Source organism: Cetorhinus maximus, chromosome 26 (assembly GCF_964194155.1).
Source record: "Cetorhinus maximus chromosome 26, sCetMax3.hap1.1, whole genome shotgun sequence".
Taxonomy (NCBI): Eukaryota; Metazoa; Chordata; class Chondrichthyes; order Lamniformes; family Cetorhinidae; genus Cetorhinus; species Cetorhinus maximus.
The window spans coordinates 31,597,371-31,617,701 of NC_135904.1; the positions used below are offsets into that span (position 1 = coordinate 31,597,371).

The window sequence follows — 20,331 nt, forward strand, 5'->3', positions numbered from 1 at the left end:
CCCGCTGGTGGCATTCCGTAGGGATCGTTCCCTCCGAGACACCCTGGTCCACTCCTCCATCACCCCCTACTCCTCAACCCCCACCTATGGCACCTCCCCATGCCCACGCAGAAGATGCAACACCTGCCCCTTCACTTCCTCTCTCCTCACCGTCCAAGGGCCCAAACACTCCTTTCAAGTGAAGCAGCATTTCACTTGCATTTCCCCTAACTTAGTCTACTGCATTCGTTGCTCCCAATGCAGCCTCCTCTACATTGGAGAGACCAAACGCAAACTGGGCGACCGCTTTGCAGAACACCTGTGGTCTGTCCGCAAGAAAGACCCAAACCTCCCTGTCGCTTGCCATTTTAACACTCCACCCTGCTCTCTTGCCCACATGTCTGTCCTTGGCTTGCTGCATTGTTCCAGTGAAGCCCAACGCAAACTGGAGGAACAGCACCTCATCTTCCGATTAGGCACTTTACAGCCTTCCGGGCTGAATATTGAATTCAACAACTTTAGATCTTCTACTCCCCCTCCCCCCATCCCCACCCCGTTTCTTCCCCGTCCCTTTTGTTTTTTTTTGTTTTCAATAATTTATATAGATTTTCTTTTCCCACCAATTTCCATTATTTTTAAATTTACAACTAATACCTTGTCAATCTTTCCACCCATCCCCACTAGAGCTGTACCTTGAGTGTCCTGCCATCCATTCTTAATTAGCACTTTTCTTAGGTAATATCACCACCTTCAACACCTCTTTGATCCTTTTGTCTGTGACATCTTTTGATTATCTGCTCCTATCACTGCTTGCTTGTCCCTACAACCACCCCACCCTCAACTTCTCTCCCCCCGCCCCCCACCTTAAACCAGCTTATATTTCACCCCTCTCCTAACTATACTTCAGTTCTGTTGAAGGGTCGTGTGGACCCGAAACGTCGACTCTTTTCTTCTCCACCGATGCTGCCAGACCTGCTGAGTTTTTCCAGGTAATTCGATTTCTGTTTTTAGCTATTTGTGCCTGTTTGATGATGTGCTCAGCTTAATGTAAATCGATATTCTAATAGCTTGTGATGATAAGACTTTGGATGGAACTTTCCATGCCATAGATGATAGTGATTTAAAATGATAGAGGGCAAGTGTAAGGCTGTAATCCTGTTGTTGAGCCATAGTGACAGTGACTCTCATTGTAACAGCGCATTGGAAATTTGCAGGTGTGTTGCCAGGACTTTTCTGCCCTTCAATGTCAGTGGGTGCAAAATTGCGGATAAAACTGCGCACTCCTTATTTTCTGATAAGTCATCTGTTGCATGCAAGCCCCAGTTGATGACATAGGGCCCAGTATTACAGCCTTACATTCATTCTCAACTATCTTAACTCTTTACAATCAATGTGTACTTGTTGATTTCCTGTGATCTTGCTTTTGTGCATTTATGTACATGGGGCTGTCGCCTCTCTACTGTCTTGCTGGCAGGTGCCACTCAGTGCATTGTAACTGGAAGTATCTTGCCTAGCTTACATCATCTGCCACCAAACTCTTTTCCCCTGGGGGCTCAATCCTTGTGCCATGTCACAGATTCATTTATCATAGTAAGAACAAAATGCTGGAAATACTCAGCAGGCCTGGCAGCATCTGTGAAGAGAGAAACAGAGTTAACGTTTCGAGTCGAATATGACTTCTTCAGAACTGAAGGAGGATAGAAATGTGATGGGTTATATACCGTTGAAAGTGGGGAGGGGAGAAGAATAAAATGGAAGGCCTGGGATAGGCTAGAGGGCAGGAGAGGTTAGATGATATACGTTATGGAACAAAAGGCAAAGGCAGTGATAATGATTATAGTAAAGAAACAACATTTGTCAAGAGTTGAGTGTAAATGCCAGACTGATGAACAGCCCTGTCCGAAAGCAAAAACATGAAAACAATATTCAAGCTGGCATATGGCAAAAAAAGACCGATTCAAAATGGGGGGCAGAGTTCAAGGCCTGAAATTGTTGAACAGTGTTGAGTTCAGATTGCTGTAAAGTATCTAATCAGGAGATGAGGTGCTGTTCCTGAGCTTGCAATAAGCTTCTTTGGAACGTTGTTGCAGGCCAAGGGCAGAAATGTGAGCATGAAAGCAAGGTGGTGAATTAAACTGGCAAGCTCTTTCCGGTTCATTGATGACTGTATCGGTGTCGTTTCCTGCTCTTGCCCAACACCTCGCCCCTTTCTCACGGCACCTTACCATGTAATCGCAGGAGATGTAACACCTGCCCTTTTACCTCCTCTCTCCTCAGCGTCTAAGGCCTCAAACACTCCTTCCAGGTGAAGCACCAATTTACTTGTGCTTCTTTCAATTTAATATACTGTATTGCTGCACACAATGCAGTCTCCTCTACATTAGAGAGGCCAGTCACAGATTGGGTGGCCACTTTGCGAACGCCTCCGTTCAGTCTTCAAGCATAGCCCCGACCTTCCGGTTGCTTGCCAGTTTAATTCACCACCTTGCTTTCATGCTCACATTTCTGCCCTTGGCCTGCAACAACGTTCCAAAGAAGCTTATTGCAAGCTCAGGAACAGCACTTCATCTCCTGATTAGATACTTTACAGCAATCTGAACTCAACACTGTTCAACAATTTCAGGCCTTGAAATTGTTGAACAGGCCCGGAAGGTCGGGGCTGTGCTTGAAGACTGAACGGAGGTGTTCGCAAAGTGGCCACCCAATCTGTGACTGGCCTCTCTAATGTAGAGGAGACTGCATTGTGTGCAGCAATACAGTATATTAAATTGAAAGAAGCACAAGTAAATTGGTGCTTCACCTGGAAGGAGTGTTTAAAGCCTTAGACGCTGAGGAGAGAGGAGGTAAAAGGGCAGGTGTTACATCTCCTGCGATTACATGGTAAGGTGCCGTGAGAAAGGGGCGAGGTGTTGGGCAAGAGCAGGAAACGACACCGATACAGTCATCAATGAACCGGAAAGAATTGGTGGGTGGTGTGGTGAATGGGGTGGTACCTTAGTAGCACTGGAGCAAGGAATCTTCCATATACCTTACAAAAAGACAGGCATAACAAGGACCCATGTAAGTACCCATAGCAACGCCTTTTACTTCGAGGAAGTGAGACAAGTTGAAGGAGAAATTCTTCAATAAGAGAACAAGTTCAGCCAGGCGGAGGAGGGTGGTGATGGATTGGGACTGGTTGGTGATGGATTGGGACTGGTTGGGCCTCTGTTCAAGGAAGAAGCAGAGAGCCCTCAGACTGTCGTCATGGGGGATGGAGGTATAGAGAGATTGGATGTGCATAGTGGAGGAGGCGATTCAGGCCTTTTGGGAATGAGTTGGAAGAGGGCTGGCTCTTCAGGATTGGGGGACTATGAGGTCAGAAGCTGTGGGGGAAAGATCCCCTCAGGAAATGAGGTCAGTGACGGTCCTGGAAATAATGGCATGATGTTCGGTCATGGTGGGGTCATAGTGGGGTCATGGTCCAGAGGAAGGTAGAAAGAAGTGATTCGAGAGTTGGCATTCAGCCTCTGCAAGTTAGAGGGTGATGTGCCAGACAACAACAACATATCCTTGTCAGCTGGTTCGATGACAATGTCGGTGTTAGAACTGAGTGCTGCAAGTTCAGAGGGAAACAGGTTAGAGTGTGTGAAGGAGGCAAAGAAATTAAGATGACCAATGTCATGCCGACAGTTCTCAATGTAAAGGACAAGAAGAGATAAGAGGCCAGAAGGAGGAGTCCAGGTAGAGGGAGAATACTGAAGGTGGGTGAAAAGTTCCACTGGCCAGGGAGAGGACTCCTAGTCAAAGAAGTGAGAATGGAGGCAAAGGCAATGGAAGTGGCCCAGCAATCCAATCAATTCAAGGGCAATGAAGCTGATCCTGCCCATCCCATGAAAGAATAAATCTTAAAAAAGAGTTCAATGTCGTGCCGAGCACGAAATTCATTGAGGTGGGGGCATGAAGGGATAAAGCTGAGTTCTTCGCTGAACACATCGTTCAGCGTCAGACTGGGGAAGGTCAGAGGGTTTTGTGAATACATGGCAAGATGTGGTATTAGAAGAAAGCAAGTGAAGGGGCAGAAAGATCTGGAGGGCCCTTGGTATCTGAGTAATTGGAGCTTGTGTTCCTCAACACCTGAAAAGAAGAGAGAGAAATTTTTGTGAATGTGTCGGATCAGACGAAGGATGAAATGAAACTGGACCAGGACAGCTTCGAGATGGGGTGAACTGGTGCTGCAGGAGAGCGCGTCCGAGGGTGTTCATGTGGGGGCATGTGGCACTGAGGATGGATCTCAGGATGCAGCAGGAACAAAATGCGAGGAATGTTGGATGTCTCAGTGATGCCTGTAAGCTTGGGTGGACTCGAAACATGAAGGATGGAACTTCAGCTGGAATCCACATGGAATAAGTTGGAGCCAGAGACATTCATTGAGGAAGGAGAAATGGCTGTGAAAGCAAGTTTTGGTAAACACTTTATCAAACACCAGGAGGGAAATGGAAAGCAATGAAAGTAAAAGAAACAAATAGAAACCCTGTTGGCGAGAAGAGCAGAGTTTCTTCAAGATAGGCGTTTCTGGAGGAGAAGTGGCAGCGAATTAAACACTAAAATAAAAGCAAAAGTGCATTCTAGACATTAACCACTCACTGCATGAAAAAAATTTTTCCTCATGTCACTTTTTATTCCTTTGCCAGTTACCCCAAATCCGTGCTCTCATTCTCGATCCTTTCACTAGTGGGAACAGTTTTCCCCTATCTACTCTGTCTAAATCCCTCATGATTTTGAATACCTCTGTCAAATCTCCTCTCAACCTTCTCTTCTCCAAGGAAAACAGTCCCAGCTTCTCCAGTCTATCTTCAGAACTTAAGTTCCTCATCCCTGGAACCATTATCGTGAACCTTAACTGCACGCTCTCCAATGCCTTCATATCCTTCCTAAAGTGCGGTGCCTAGTGCTGGATACAATACTCCAACTCAGGCTGAAATGGTGTTCTATGCAAGTTCAACATAACCTCCTTATTCTTGTACTCTACTCTATTAATAAAGCCTAGGATACTGTATGCTTTATTAACTGTTCTATCAACCTGCCTTGGCACCTTAATGAGTTATACACATTTACACCCAGGTCCCTCTGCTCCTGCACCCCCTTTAGAGTTGTACCCTTTATTTTACATGGTCTCTCTATGTTCTTCCAACCAAAATGAATCACTTCACGTTTCTCTGCATTTAATTTCATCTGCCACTTGTCTATGTCCTTTTTGAAGTTCTGCACTATCTTCCTCACAGTTCACAATGCTTTCAAGTTTCGTAGCATCCACAAATTTTGAAATTGTGCCCTGTACACCAAGCTTTAGGTTATTAATATGTATCGGGAAGAGCAAGGGTCCCAACACTGACCCCTGTGGAACTCCACTATAAATCTTCCACCGACCCAAAAAACATCCATTAACCACTATCCTCTCTTTCCTATCGCTCAGCCAATTCTGTATCCATGTTGCTGCTGTCTGTTTTATTCCATGAGCTATAATTTGCTTACAAGTCTGTTGTGCGGCACTATGTCAAGTGCCTTTTGGAAGTCTGTGCACACCGCATCAACATCATTGCCTCATCAATCTTCCTGTTACCTCTTCAAAAATTTCCAGCAAGTTAAACATGATTTTCCCTTAACAAATCTGTGCTGGCTTTCCTTAATTAATCTCCATTTGTCCAAGTGACTCTTAATTTTGCCATGAATTGTTGTTTCTGGAAGTTTGCCCACCACCAAAGTTAAACTGACTGGCCTGTAGTTGCTGGACTTATCATTATTACACCCTTTTTTGAAAAATGGTTGTAACATTTGCAACCCTGCAGTCCTCTGGCACCACCCCTGAGTCTAAGGAAGACTGGAAAATTATGGCCAGTACCTCTGCAATTTCCACTCTCGCTTCTCTCAGTTTCCTTGGATACATCTCATCCAGCCCTGGTACTTCATTAACTTTAAGTATAGACAGCTGATCAAATACTTGCTCCTTGTCAACTTTAAATTCTTTGATTGTATTAATTACCTCCTCTTTCACCGTGGCTTGGATAGCATCTTCTTCCTTGGTAAAGACAGATGCAAATTATTCATTTAATACCTCAGCTATGCCCTGTGCCTCCATGTGTAAATCCCCTTTTTGGTCCCTAATTGGCCTCACTTTTTTTGCCACCCTTTTACTATTAAATGCTTGTAGAAGACTTTGGGATTTGCTTTCATGTTGACTGCCAGTCTCTTTTCACATTCTCTCTTTGCTTCTCTTATTTGCTTTCTCGCGTCTCTTCTGAACCTTTTATATTCAGCCTGGTTCACCATTGTAATATCCACCTGACATCTGTCATAAGCTTACATTTTCCTCTTCATCTTAATCTCTTCCTCTTTTGACATCCAGGGATCTCTGGATTTGTTTGCCCTACCTTTCCCTTTAGAGAGAATATACCGTAACTGTGTCTGAGCTATGTCTTCTTTAAAGGCAGCCCATTGTTCAGCGACAGTTTTTCCCATCAACCTTTGATTCCAATTTATTTGGCCCAGATCCATTCTCACCTCACTGAAGTTGGCTTTCCCCCAGTTAATTATTCTTCCTCTGTATTGTTCTTTGTCTCTTTCCATAGCCAATGTAAACCTTACGATATAATGATTGCTGTTCCCCTAATGTTCTCTGCCTGATACTTGGTCCACTTGGCCACAATTATGTATAACTCAATTTGCTCTAGACCTGTTCAACTTTTGACTTGGTTGCTTTATTACAGAGCTTTCTGTTAATTTTCCTCAACTCCACTTTAAAAAAAACAAAAGTTGGAAATTCAACCGGTACTGCTGGGTGAGCTTGCAATTTTGATTTACCACAGTGAAGTAGGCACAAATCCCTTCAATTAAGTGAAATTGAGAATAAAAGTAAGGTAATGCTAAATTATCGTGAAAAGCTGTTGCATTTGTCAACATTGCAGAATATCATGATCGCATGGTTCATTGGTGGGTAGAACAAAGATTTGTTTTCCAAGACTACTTTTTGGTTGGGAGGGGAGGAATATTTCTGCTTATCAAGGTAAGAGTTCACTTTCCTGCTTTTTGACATCGGCACTCTTAGGCTGGACATAGCGTTACACAGTCCTTCTCCCAACATTAGAGCTGAACTATCTTTTTGATTTCTCACATCAGCCATTCGTGTGATTTACAGAGAAAATTACAGGCAGAGAAAATTCACCAATTTAGTGCTAAATTATCATTATTTTACCCTGTGGCCTATGATAAGACTATGCAAACTCATTTTAGATAGGGCTTTCACATCTAGCCCTTCGGAATGAATGTTTCTTCTATCTGGATTGAAAGTTCACAGCTAAAAGCATGATGTAATATTAGGCCACTCACTTCCAATTCTGGAGTTCCAAAGCTTAATTATTAGATTGTAAAATCTTTTGGAGTCTTAAAGCCCGATTTAAATCTAACTTGCCATGTGGAAATGGGATGAGTTTGGGTCAGTGGCCCCATTTTCACCCTGCCAGATTTTACTCTTCTTTGGCTGACATGTAGATTAAACTTGCCTTGTCAAATCTAAAGGCTTTGGTTACCTTAAAAAAACACAGGTTGGAGAAGACTTCACTGTTAACTAAATTACCATAATCTCTTATTTGGGACCATGACTTTACACTAATGTAAGGTCACATGATTACAGAGGCCAGCTTGGCTCCCTGACAAATCCCAGAATTGTTATGGCTCAGAAGGAGGCCATTTGGCCCATCGTGTCTGCACCAGCTCTCCGAATTCACCTAGTACCATTCCCTGCCTTCTCCCTGTAATCTTCTTCCTTTTCAGATAACATCTAATTTCCTTTTAAATGCTTCATTTGAACCTGCCTCCGCCACACTCACTAAACGCTAACCACGTGATGCTTAAAGTTTCTTCTCATATCACTTTGCTTCTCCTACTAATTACTTTAAATCTGTGCCCCCTTGTCCTTGATCCTTTCATGAGTGGGACCAGTTTATTTCTATCTGTCCTGTCCAGCCCCTCATGATTTTGAATACCTCTATCAAATCTACTCTCAATCTTCTTTTATCCAAGGAAAACTGTCTTAGCATCTCCAGTCTATCTTCATAACTGAAGTCCCATATACCTGGAACCATTCTCTTGAATCTTTTCTTCACCCTTTCTAATACCGTTACATCCTTTCTAAAGTGCGGCGTCCAGAGCTAGATGCAGTACTCTAGCTGAGGCCGAACCAGTGACTTATACAGATTCAACAGAACCTCCTTGCTCTTGTATTCTGTGCCCCTATTAATAAAGCCCAGTGTACAGTATGCTTTATTAAATGCTCTCTCAACCTGTCCTGCTAGCTTCAACAATTTATGCACACACTCAGATCCCTCTGTCCCTGCACCCTCTTTAGACTTGTACCCATTTATTTTATATTGTCTCTCCATGTTCTTCCAACCAAAATGAATCACTTCACATTTTTCTGCATTGAATTTTGTCTGCTGCCTGTCTGCTCATTCCACCAACTTGTCTACATCCTTTTGAAGTTCTACACTATCCTCCTCATAGTTCCCAATGCTTCCAATTTTGTACTTTAAAATTGTGCCCTGTATGTAAACCAAGGTCTAGGTCATTAATATATATCAGGAAAAGCAAAGGTCCCAACACTGACCCCTCGGGGACTCCACTACAAACCTTCTTCCAGCCGAAAAACATCAGTTAACCACAACTCTCTCTTTTCTGCCACTCAGCCAATTTCGTATCCATGTAGCTACTGTCCCTTTTCTTCCATCAGCTAGAACTTTGCTCACAAGTCTGTTGTGCCACACTGTATCAAATGTCTTTTGAAGTCGATGTACGCCACATCAACAGCATTGCCCTCATCAACCCTCTCCGTTACCTCTTCAAAAAAACTCCAGCAACTTAGCTAATCATGCTTTTTCCTTAAGAAATCCATGCTGGCTTTCTTTAATTAACCTGCATTTGTCCATATGACTATTTACTTTATCCCGAATCGTTGTTTCCCACCCCCGAAGTTAAACTGGCTAACCTGTAGTTGCCGGGCTTATCTTTACACCTTTTTTGAACAAGGGCACAACGTTTGCAATTCTCCAGCCCCCTGGGACCACCCCTGAGTCTGAAGTAAGACTGGAAAATTATGTGCCTCTGCAATTTCCACTCTCACTTACCTCAGTAGCCTTGGATGCATCTCATCTGGTCCTGGTGCCTTACCAACTTTAAGTACACATAACCTAGCCAATACCATCTACTTTTCAATTGAATCTAATGCCTGAATTACCTAAGCTTTTGCCATGGCCTGGGTAGCATCTTCTTCCTTTGTAAAGACAGATGAGATCCTTAACCTTCCCACTAATTGGTGGCCTAAAGATGATACTGAGCAATGTAATTGCACCTTTTTTGTTCCTGAGTTCTAGCCAGATAGATTCTGTCCTTGATCCCTCTGGGACATCCTTTTTCTCCAGCGCTGGAACCCTGTCCTTTATCAATATCACTACCCCTCCCCTTTTCTTCCTTTTCTATCTTTCCTGAGCACCTTGTATCCAGGGATATTTAATACCCACTCCTGCCCTTCTTTGAGCCAGGTCTCTGTTATGGCTCCAACATCATATTTCCACATAGTCTGTGCCTGTAACTCACCAATCTTATTTACCACACTCTGTGCATTACCATGCATGCGCAGAAACCCCAATTGATATGCTATTACTTTCACCTTTAATAGAGTTGAAGCATTCGCAACAATTTTCAGCCAGAAATGTTGAGTGGATCATCCTCCGGAGGTCCCTGGCATCACAGATGCCAGTCTTCAGCCAATTCAATTCACTCCATGTGATATCAAGAGACAGCTGAAGGCACTGTATATTGCAACGGCTATGGGCTCTGACAATATTCCGGCAATAGTATTGAAGAGTTGAAGACCAGAACTTGCCGCGTCCCTAGCCAAGCTGTTCCAGTACAGCTACAACACTGGCATCTGCCCTGCTATGTGGAAAATTCCCCATGTATGTCTTGTATACAAAAAGCAGGACAAATCCAACCTGGCCAATTACCTCCCCATCAGTCTACTCTCCATCATCAGTAAAGTATTGGAAGGGGTTATCAACAGTGCTATCAAAGGGCACTTGCTTAGCAATAACCTGCTCGCTGATGTCCAGTTTGGGTTCTGCCAGGGCCACTCAGTTCCTGACCTCATTACAGCCTTGGTTCAAACATGGACAAAAGAGCTGAACTCCCGAGGTAAGTTGAGAGTGACTGCCCTTGACATCAAGGTAGCATTTTACCGAGTGTGGCATCAGGAACCCTAGCAAAACTGGAGTCAAGAGAATCAGGGGGACAACTCTCTGCTGGTTGGAGTCATACCTAGTACAAAGGAAGATGGTTGTGGTTGTTGGAGGTCAGTCATCTCAGTTCCAGGGCATCACTGCAGGAGTTCCTCAGGGCAGTGTCCTTGACCCAACCACCTTCAGCTATTTCATCAGTGACCTTCCTTCCATCATAAGGTCAGAAGTGGGGATGTTCGCTGATGATTGCACAATGTTCAGAACCATTCGCGACAACTCAGATATTGAAGCAGTCCATGTCCCAATGCAGCAAGACCTGGACAATATCCAGGCTTGGGCTGACAAGTGGCAGGTAACATTCGCGCCAGACAAGTGTTAGGCAATGACCATCTCCAACAAGAGAGAATCCAACCATTACCCCTTGATGTTCAATGGCATTACCATCACTGAATCCCCCACTATCAACATCCTGGGGGTTACCATTGACCAGGAACTGAACTGGACTATCCATTTAATTACTGTGGCTACAAGAGTAGGTCAGAGGCTAGGAATCGTGCGATGAGTAATTCACCACCTGATCCCCAAAGCCTGTCCACCATCTCCCTGGCTTCTGCCTTGAGTGTGATGGAATACTTCCCACTTGCCTGGATGAGTGCAGCCCCCACAACACTCAAGAAGCTGGACACCGTGCAGGACAAAGCAGTCCGCTTGATTGGCACCACATCCACAAACGTTCAGTCTGTCCACCACCGCCACACAGGAGCAGCAGTGTGCACCTACAAGATGCACTGCAGGAAGCCACCAAGGCTCCTCAGACAACAGCTTCCAAACCCTCAATCTTTACCACCTAGAAGGACAAGGGCAGCAGATAGATGGGAACACTGCCACCTGGAAGTTCCACTCCAAGTCACTCACCATCCTGACTTGGAAATATATCACCGTTCCTTCACTGTCGCTGGGTCGAAATCCTGGAACTCCCTTCCTAACAGCACTATGGGTGTACCTACACCATATGGACTGCAGCGGTTCAAGAAGACATCTCACCATCACCTTCTCAAGGGTAACTAGGTATGGGCAATAAATGCTGGCCCAGCCAGCGAAGCCCACATCCCGTGAATGAATAAAAAAAAACACTGGCCCCACCTATTAACTTATTTTTTCCTACTCTAATGCTATCTCTCCAAGTATTCTGTGCCTTGGTACTCCTCTCTGATATTATCTCCTGGTTCCCACAACCCTGCCAAGTTAGTTTAAAACCTCCCCAATAGCACGAGTAAAATGCCCTGCAATGAACTCTGCCCCAGCTCTGTTCAGGAGCAACCCACCCAGCCTGTACAGATTCCATCTTCCCCAGGGCCGTTCCCAATGTCCTAAAATTGCAAAGCCCTCCCTCCTGCGTCATCTTTCCAGCCACGCACTCATCTGCCTCACCCTCCTGTTTCTGCACTCACTTGCACATGGTACTGCAAGTAATCCAGAGATCACTACGCCCTGCTTGCTAATTTTCCACCTAGCTCCCTAAATTCAGACTGCAGGACCACATCCCTCTTTTTCTACCCGTGTCACTGGTATTGATCTGGACCATGACTTCTGGCTGTTCACCTTCCTCCCTCAGGGTGCTCTTCAGCTGACCTGTGACACCCTTGAACCTGGCACCAGGGAGACAGCACAGCATCCTGGATTCACATCTGCAGCCACAGAAACGCCTATCAGTTCCCCTAACTATCAGATCACCTATCACTATTGCTGTTCAGACTGCCTTTTCCCCTCATACAGCTGAGTCACCCGTGGTGCCATAGACGTGGTTCTGGCTGCACTCCCCAGATGATCATCGCTTTCATCAGGGTTTAGAGCTGAATACTGGCTGGAGGGTGGGATACATTCAGGGGCCCCCTGCTGTACCTGCATGTTCCTTTTTGACTGTCTGGTGGTCACCCCTTCCTCCTTTCCCTGCATACATAACCTTAAGTTGTGGGGTAACCACATCTATAAATGTGCTATCCAGTAACTTTCAACCTCATGGATGCACCGCAGTGACACCAGCTGGTACTCAAGTTCTACAGCCTGGAGTTCAAACAGCTGCAACTGACGACACTTCCTGCACAAATGGTTATCCAGGACATGGGAGGCGCCCTGGAGTCCCCACATAGCCCAGGATGGGCACACTCAAAATTGGAGCAGCCCCGCCATTGCTCTATTATCTGATAACCTTGTTACTGCATTTAAACCTTACTACTGGTAATAAACCTTACCAATATTAGGGACTTACCAATACTAATAAAACTTACTACTATTAATAAACCTGAGCGATATTGATAAACCCTACTAACACTTACTACACTTTACTAGTGGTAACAAATCTTACTTAAGAATAAAAGGTAAGATTCACCAACTGCTTACTTGTTACTTGTTACTAATAGTTAATATTTTCAAGGTTTTTAAAACTCCCAGTTGTTTAGACTCAGTTCCTAAGCAGCAATGCTCACCAGCCAATCACCTTACGACTTTATTGTGATGTTACAGTTTGATTTTTTATTTCAAACCTGGTGTTCTCCAGCAGCTGCCTTAGTTATCCTCTCCCTCTCTGGTGTGTTCCTTACAGGCCTGTTGTCTTCCCTCTCTCCCAGGTAACTGTAGGCCCCTAGCCTTGCTCTGTATTTATCTCCTCTCCCTCTCCAACGTGTTCATTAGAGGTCCACTGTCGTCCCTCTTTCCCAGGTTTACTGCAGGCCCCAAGCCACGCTCTGTATTTATCTCCTATCCCTCTATGGCATGTTCCTTACAGGTCCACTCTTTCCTCCCTCTCCCAGGTTGTACAGCAGAAAATTCAAACTGCTTTTTGGAGACATCTCCAGAAATGCAGACAGAATTCCATTAGAGAGAGAGGTGGTCCAACTGCAAAGCCATCGACTGCTCTCTCTCTGTCTCTCTCTCTCTCTCTCTGTCTCTCTCTCTCTGTCTCTCTCTCTCTGACTCTCTCTCTGACTCTCTGTGTCTCTCTCTCTCTGTGTCTCTCTCTCTCTGTGTCTCTCTCTGTGTCTCTTTGTGTCTGTCTCTCTGTGTCTGTCTCTCTCTCTCTGACTCTCTCTCTCTGACTCTCTGTGTCTCTCTCTCTCTGTGTCTCTCTCTCTCTGTGTCTCTCTCTCTGTGTCTCCCTCCCTGTGTCTCTCTCTCTCTGTCTCTCTGTCTCTCTCTCTGTCTCTCTCTCTGTCTCTCTCTCTGTCTCTCTGTCTCTCTCTCTGTCTCTCTCTCTGTCTCTCTGTCTCTCTCTCTGTCTCTCTCTCTCTCTGTCTCTCTCTCTGTCTCTCTCTCTGTCTCTCTCTCTGTCTCTCTCTCTCTGTCTCTCTCTCTGTCTCTCTCTCTGTCTCTGTCTCTGTCTCTCTCTGTCTCTCTCTCTGTCTCTCTCTCTGTCTCTCTCTCTGTCTCTCTCTCTGTCTCTCTCTCTCTGTCTCTCTCTGTCTCTCTCTCTGTCTCCTCTAACTTGTTCTGTCTTCAAGCCTACCTGTGAAAATAACCTCCAGGCAGATCAACTCTAGGAATTGTAAGATCTTTGCTTACAAAAAGTCACTATTTGACTATGAAATTAACCGAAATAGAGGCTAACTTAAATTTCATTTTTATAATTACTGTTTTACCTTCAACTGTATCTAGTTTTTGTGTGCGTGTGTTAGTGTTTCATGTGAGTGAAACATTTTTGTTCCAGGACAATTGTATGAGAAATAAACTAATCATCTTCCTTTTAAAAATACAAAAGCTTGCTGTTGGGTTATTTAAATTGACTCAATCACACCGAAGTAAGAAAATACACACATTCAGATTCTAATATATTTGTTCAGGAGCAATAAAAGTTAACGCCTTAAAATTGCCTGTGACACTTGGTTGTAAATATAGTTTTCAAAAATATTTCAAACTTCAGTGAAAAGAGTTGTGCAACTCTCCACTATGTCTGGAAAATTTTTAAATTATTAAAGTAATGTGAATGTAACTCCTTTATTCAAAAAGGGAGGGAGACTGAAAGCAGGAAACTGCAGGCCAGTTAGGTCAACATCCGCCATAGGAAAAATGTTAGAAGCTATTATTAAAGATGTTATAGCAGGGCACTTAGATAAATTCAAGGTAATCAGGCAGAGTCAACATGGTTTTGTGAGAAGGAAATCATGTTTATAACAATTTATTGGAGTCCTTTGAAGAAGTAAATTGCTGTGGATAAAGGGTAACTGGTGGATGTACTGTACTTAGATTTCCAGAAGGTATTTGATAAGGTCCAACATCAAAGGTTATTGCAGAAAATAAACGCTCACGGTGTAGGGGGTAACATATTGGCTTGGATAGAAGATTGGCTGGCTAACAGGAAACAGAGTAAGCATAAATGGGTCATTTTCTGGTTGGTGGGATGCTGCTTACAAAGGTAGGTAGAAAAATAAGTTGTGAAGAGGACATAAGGAGGCTGCAAAGGGATTTAGATAGGTTAAGTGAGTGGGCAAAGATCTGGCAGATGGAATATAATGTGGGAAAATGTGAAATTGTCCGTTTAGCAGGAAGAACAGTAAAGAGGCATGATATCTAAATGGTGAGAGATTGAAGGGCTCTGAGATGCAGAAGGATCTGGGTGTCCTAGCGCATGAATTGTAAAATTTTTGTATACAGGTACAGCAAGTAATTAGCAAAGTTAGTCGAATGTTATATTTTATTGCGAGGAGAATTGAATACATTAGTAGAGAGGTTATGCTTCAGTTATACAGGGCATTAGTGAGACCATATCTGGAGTACTGTGTGCACCTTTAAGGAAGGATATAAATGTGTTGGAAGCAGTCAAAGAAGGCTTACTGGGCTAATACTTGGAATGGGAGGGTTACCTTATGAGGAAAGGTTGGACAGGCTAGGCTTGTATCCGCTGGAGTTTATAAGAGTAAGAGGTGACTTGATTGCAACATGTAAGACCCTGAGGCGACAGGGTGGATGTGCGAAGGATGTTTCCTCTTGTGGGAGAACCTGGAACTAGGGGTCACTTTAAAAATAAGGGTCACCCATTTAAGACAGAGATGAGGGGAAATTTTTATAAGGGCTGAGAGTCTTATTAGCTCACTTGCTCAAAAGGCAGTGGAAGCAGAGTTGTTGAATATTTTTAACACAGAGCTAGATAAATTCTTGATAATCAAGGGGGTGAAAGGTTATAGGGGGTGGGCAGGAATGTGGAGTTGAGGTTACAATCAGATCAGCCATGATCTTATTGAATGGCGGGGCAGGCTCGAGGGGCCGAAAGGCCTTCTCCTGTTCCTAATTCGTAAGTAAATTGACATAATCTGGAATTCTATGTACATTCTCCCCTTCTGCTCTGGTCGTCTATGGTGGTAGATCCTGAGAACCCTGAGCATGTTCTTCCCAGTCTGTGGTATAAAAGGTACTCAATTTATTTGTAAAAAAAAGTTAGTTTGGCAACTTTTAGAGCAGTTTCAATTCTTTTGTCGATTAGTTTAATCTTTCGATTAACTGAAATTGTTTTCTCCACCATTGCAGTCAAAAGGGAAAAAGCCCCTCTTTGTACAGTTAGTGCTGGAAAACATCTGGAGTCTGTACGAGGCCGTAGTTGTCAGAAGGTAAGAATGTTTTCTTATGCCATTGTGTAGCTTTCAGGACATCACTGCAGGAGCTCCTCAGGGTACTGTCCTCAGCCCAACCATCTTCAGCTGCTTCATCAATGACCTTCCTTCCAACATAAGGTCAGAAGTGGGGATGTTTGCTGATGATTGCATAATGTTAAGCACCATTCGCAACTCCTCAGACACTAAAGCAGTCCATGTCCAGATGCAGCAAGACCTGTACAATATCCAGGCTTGGCCTGATAAACGGCAAGTTACATTGGTGCCACACAAGTGTCAGGCAGCGACCATTTCCAACAAGAGAGAATCCAACCATCGCCCTTTGGCATTCAATGGCATTACCATCATTGAATTCCCCCACTATCAACATCCTTGGGGTTACCATTGACCAGAAACGGAACTGGACTAGCCATATAAATATTGTGGCTACAAGAGCAGTTCAGAGGCTATGAATCCTGTGGCAAGTAACTCACCTCCTGACTCCACAAAACCTGTCCACCATCTATAAGGCACAAGTTAGGAGTGTGATGGAATACTCTCCACTTGCCTGGATGAGTGCAGCTCCAGCAATGCTCAAAAAGCTTGACACCATCCAGGACAAAGCAGCCTGCTTGATTAGCATCCCATCCACAAACATTCACTCCCTCCACCACCGTCGAAGCGTGGCAGCAGTGTGTACCACCTACAAGATGTACTGCAGGAACACACCAAGGCTCCTTCGACAACACCTTTAAAACCCACAATCACTACCATCTAGAAGGACAATGGCAGCAGACACATGGGAACACCACCACCTGGAAGTTCCCATCCAAGCCACACACCACCCTGACTTGGAAATATATTGCCGTTCCTTCACTGTCGCTGGGTCAAAATCCTGGAGCTCCCTCCCTAACAGCACTGTAGGTGTACCTACACCACATGGACTGCAGCGATTCAAAATGCAGCTCACCACAACCTTCTCAAGGGCAATTAGGGCTGGGCAGTAAATGGTGGCCTAGCCGGTGATGCTCACATCCCATAAATGAATTTTAAAAAAGATTTCCTGCACATATGAATAAGGGTGATTGCTATTTGTAAGCGCCTTGGAAGCATATGGTGCAGTCTGGAAATATTACATGTTGTGGGTTTATGGCATTGGATGCAGGGATTGAGACTTCTTTCATACCAGGCTCTTGGTTTTAGCAACTGCCCATCTTCTCCCTTAACATCTTATTTTACAAACTGGTTATGGAGTCACTGGCCAAGTCCTATGTTCCATTAGAAAAAATTCATTTTACAACATCACATTTTTTAAAGTCTCTAATTCCCAGGCTTAAATTGCAAGGTAGCATTCAAATTCAATCTTATCTTCCTAATAAGCTGAATATCATCAGTATGGTCTTTCTGTTCCTGTATATGTAAACAGCCGCTGCACAAAATTGTCACTCAGCAGAGCTTTGCGGAAGTTTGCATGTTGTCTTTGTCTTCTAAAGTTCAGTAATGTTGTTTCATAGCAATATAATCAATGTTTTTGCCATCAACTCTGTATTTGTTGTCCACTGACTCTGCTTTAATCAATTTCTGGTTGCTTTGAGTACTGTTCCATTTTATTCATTGCTGTAACAATAGCTCTGCGTATGTATCAATCATGCCCATTCTATTAAAGTTATGCATTTGGAATTTAAGGTCAAACCCTTCAATTATTAGTTGAACAAAGCCACAGTGCAATGTCAGTGCTAAAAGGTGTTGCATATGATTACTGCCAGCAGCAATTTAACCAGAATGAGCAACCTGTAGATTCATATCAGCTATGATTTGTGGAAATCCATGAAGGTTGGTATGGATTCATACCCCGAAGAAGCACCAATTTTTTTGTTTAGAGATAAGAGATGGAGAAATATCGGGATGGCCAATGCAACATGAAGATTGTATTCATTGATCTAGAGAAGGCTTATGATAGGTGCCTAGGGAGGAAGTCTGGAGATGTGCTAGAATTCATGGAGTACCCGAAGTACATATGACTAGATGAGAGTAAGAAACAGTGTGGTGGAGAGTGAGAGTTTCAAAGCCAAAGTTGGATTACACCATGATTGATTGAGCCTCTTCCTTTTCTTCATTGTCATGGATGTTCTAACTGAGCAAGTGAGATGGGAAGTGCCATAGTGAATGATGTTTGCAGGTGACATTGAGCTGTGTGGGGGTATGATAACATGACTGAGTATCTGGGGAGCTGGAGAAAAGCAGTGGAAGACTGTATGTAGGTCAGTAGACCAAAGACACAATTTGTCAGTTTGAGCATAGGGAAGAGGATTAGTTTGGAGCTGTAAAGATTCTGGGAGAAGACTTGGAAAAAGTGAGTAGCTTCAAGTACCTGGTGTCAGTGGTGGCATAAGATGGAAATATGAAAATCGAAATTAAGCAGCATGTTAGCTCTGGTAGGAGTAATTGGAAAAAGCGCAGTGGAGTGTTATGTGAAAGAAAAGTATCACTGAAACTGAACGAAATCTACAAGACAGTTGTGAGACCAGCCTTGTTATATAGTGCAAAAACTTGGACAACATCAAGAAGAGAGGAATAATGACTGGATACAAATGTTGAGAAGAATGTGTGGAGTGATGAGAAAGAACAAGATCACAAACCAGTATGTCAGTAGGTCAGTGAAGATTGTGGGAGAGCATCGAAGAAAGTAGCTGAGAAGAGATTGAATTGGTATGGTCATGTGTTGCGGAGTGAGAGAGGACATGTGGTGAGGGGAGTGATAGAGAGAGGACTGCCAGGAAGAAGGAAAAGATTGAAGACCTAAGACCAGATGAAAAGATGCCATAGTAAGAGACTTCAACACAGCCAGATTGGAAGAGGAATGGGTGAATGACAAAAGGAGTTGGAGAAGGGTGATCAACCTGCATTGTGGAGACCCCAAGTAAAATGGAAGAAGTCGAAAGAAGAAGAGAGAGCAACATGTCACAATCCCAAAATTATCATAAATAGTGTCGATTTCAGATATGTGGTAATTCTAACATGCAGAACAAATTAATCATTCAAAAACACCACCTACTTCTTGGCTACAGTTTTGTATTGATTTTATTGGGAGCAGTGAATGTTCAGATTTGCAGCATGAAGGAGTTGGTTTCTTGTAGCCTGTATCCTGACAGTTCATTAATTATTACATATTAGCTTATGTATGTGGCTAGTTCAAAGGAATGCTCTTCATACAAGTATGCACAAACTAAGCCACATTGTTGATGTGTAAAAAAAGAAAAGGTCGAATAGGATTCATGTTTCGTCTTGGAGCTTAGTGGTGGTTTTATGTGACATTTTATAGAAGGGTAAAGAAGATTATGTATTCTGGCTGTGACATTTTTGTACTGCTGCACATGAAGCATTGATGCTAAAAATAATAAAATATTTCTGTGCTATTAGATATGCTCATTAAGAATAATAGTCAAGTCTGACAGCAGAATTTTTGTGGCTCATACTCATAATAGTGAACTGTTCTGCTTCAGTAACAACTATGTAATGAAGACTGGCAGCCACTGTCTAAATGCTTAATGCAAACAAAGGCTTCTTTTGTTAAAACCTTGCACAGTTATAAGCACAGTATTTTATGCCATGATTTTCTGTGCATAGAATTCATAATTACTGCAGATATTCTTGTCTTATGTGCTGTTGTAATGGCAAGTGCAGAATGAAAGCTTGCAATGCAGTGGCTTGGTCATTTGTACTTCTGCATATAATGACCAGTCTTAGTGACAAGTATAATGTCCAATAGAATTACCATGGCGTAGAATGTTTGAGCTCCATGCATTGGCTGAATGTGGGCCTGTGCTTGTCAGCTCTTACTGATTTTGGTGGGTCATTGGGGAAGTAGTGAAAAAGACATTGCCATGACAGGCTGTTAGGTACACATTACAAGATGACATGCATATGCCCCATAAAAATGTGGAGGGAAAATTTGGTATTTCCTCTTGTCAGTACCAGAGGCAGCTCCCCCCAAACCCTCCCTGCCCCCAACCCCACTGGCTCCAATCACATTGAGATTGGAGATTTATTCAAATTATTAAATTGATCAAGCACCTAAGCCTTCCATGATAATAAGTTGTAGTGAATTTGTTCGAGGTTCCCTGCTAGATAGACAAGGAGAGAGTCGGATGCCTCAAATTTAGCCCTGGACTAGAGAACATTAATATTTTATTGCTGTTATAAATAAGAAGTAGTGTATTTACTCTTGAGCCTTTAGATCATTATTAATACTCCAACAAACAAAAGAAGCTCAACATTGAAAGCAATATTGCAAACTAGTATTATGGCTTGCCTGCATGTATCACCAAGCAGCTAAATTTGTTTGTATGAAGTTAGCACTTTGGATGGGCCAAGAGGTTGATGCAGAATGCCAAGTCAGAAAAAAGTTATTGCTGGCTGGTAATTTTGTTCTGGTTCAAGTGCCTTTGAATCATTCCCCAGACTAATCCAAAGCGAATGACCATGACCGTGAACGTCTATGCATT

At 43.4% G+C, this 20,331-nt stretch overlaps 1 protein-coding gene across 2 annotated transcripts in view; it reads left to right on the top strand.

Moving 5' to 3' along the window:
• efl1 (elongation factor like GTPase 1) overlaps positions 1-20,331 on the top strand; it is a 299,163-nt gene that overhangs the window by 53,071 nt on the left and 225,761 nt on the right. For both annotated transcript variants that reach the window (XM_078530449.1, XM_078530450.1), the window contains exon 9: positions 15,765-15,844. In XM_078530449.1, coding sequence (XP_078386575.1) covers positions 15,765-15,844 — 80 coding nt within the window. The remainder of the gene's footprint in view (positions 1-15,764; positions 15,845-20,331) is intronic.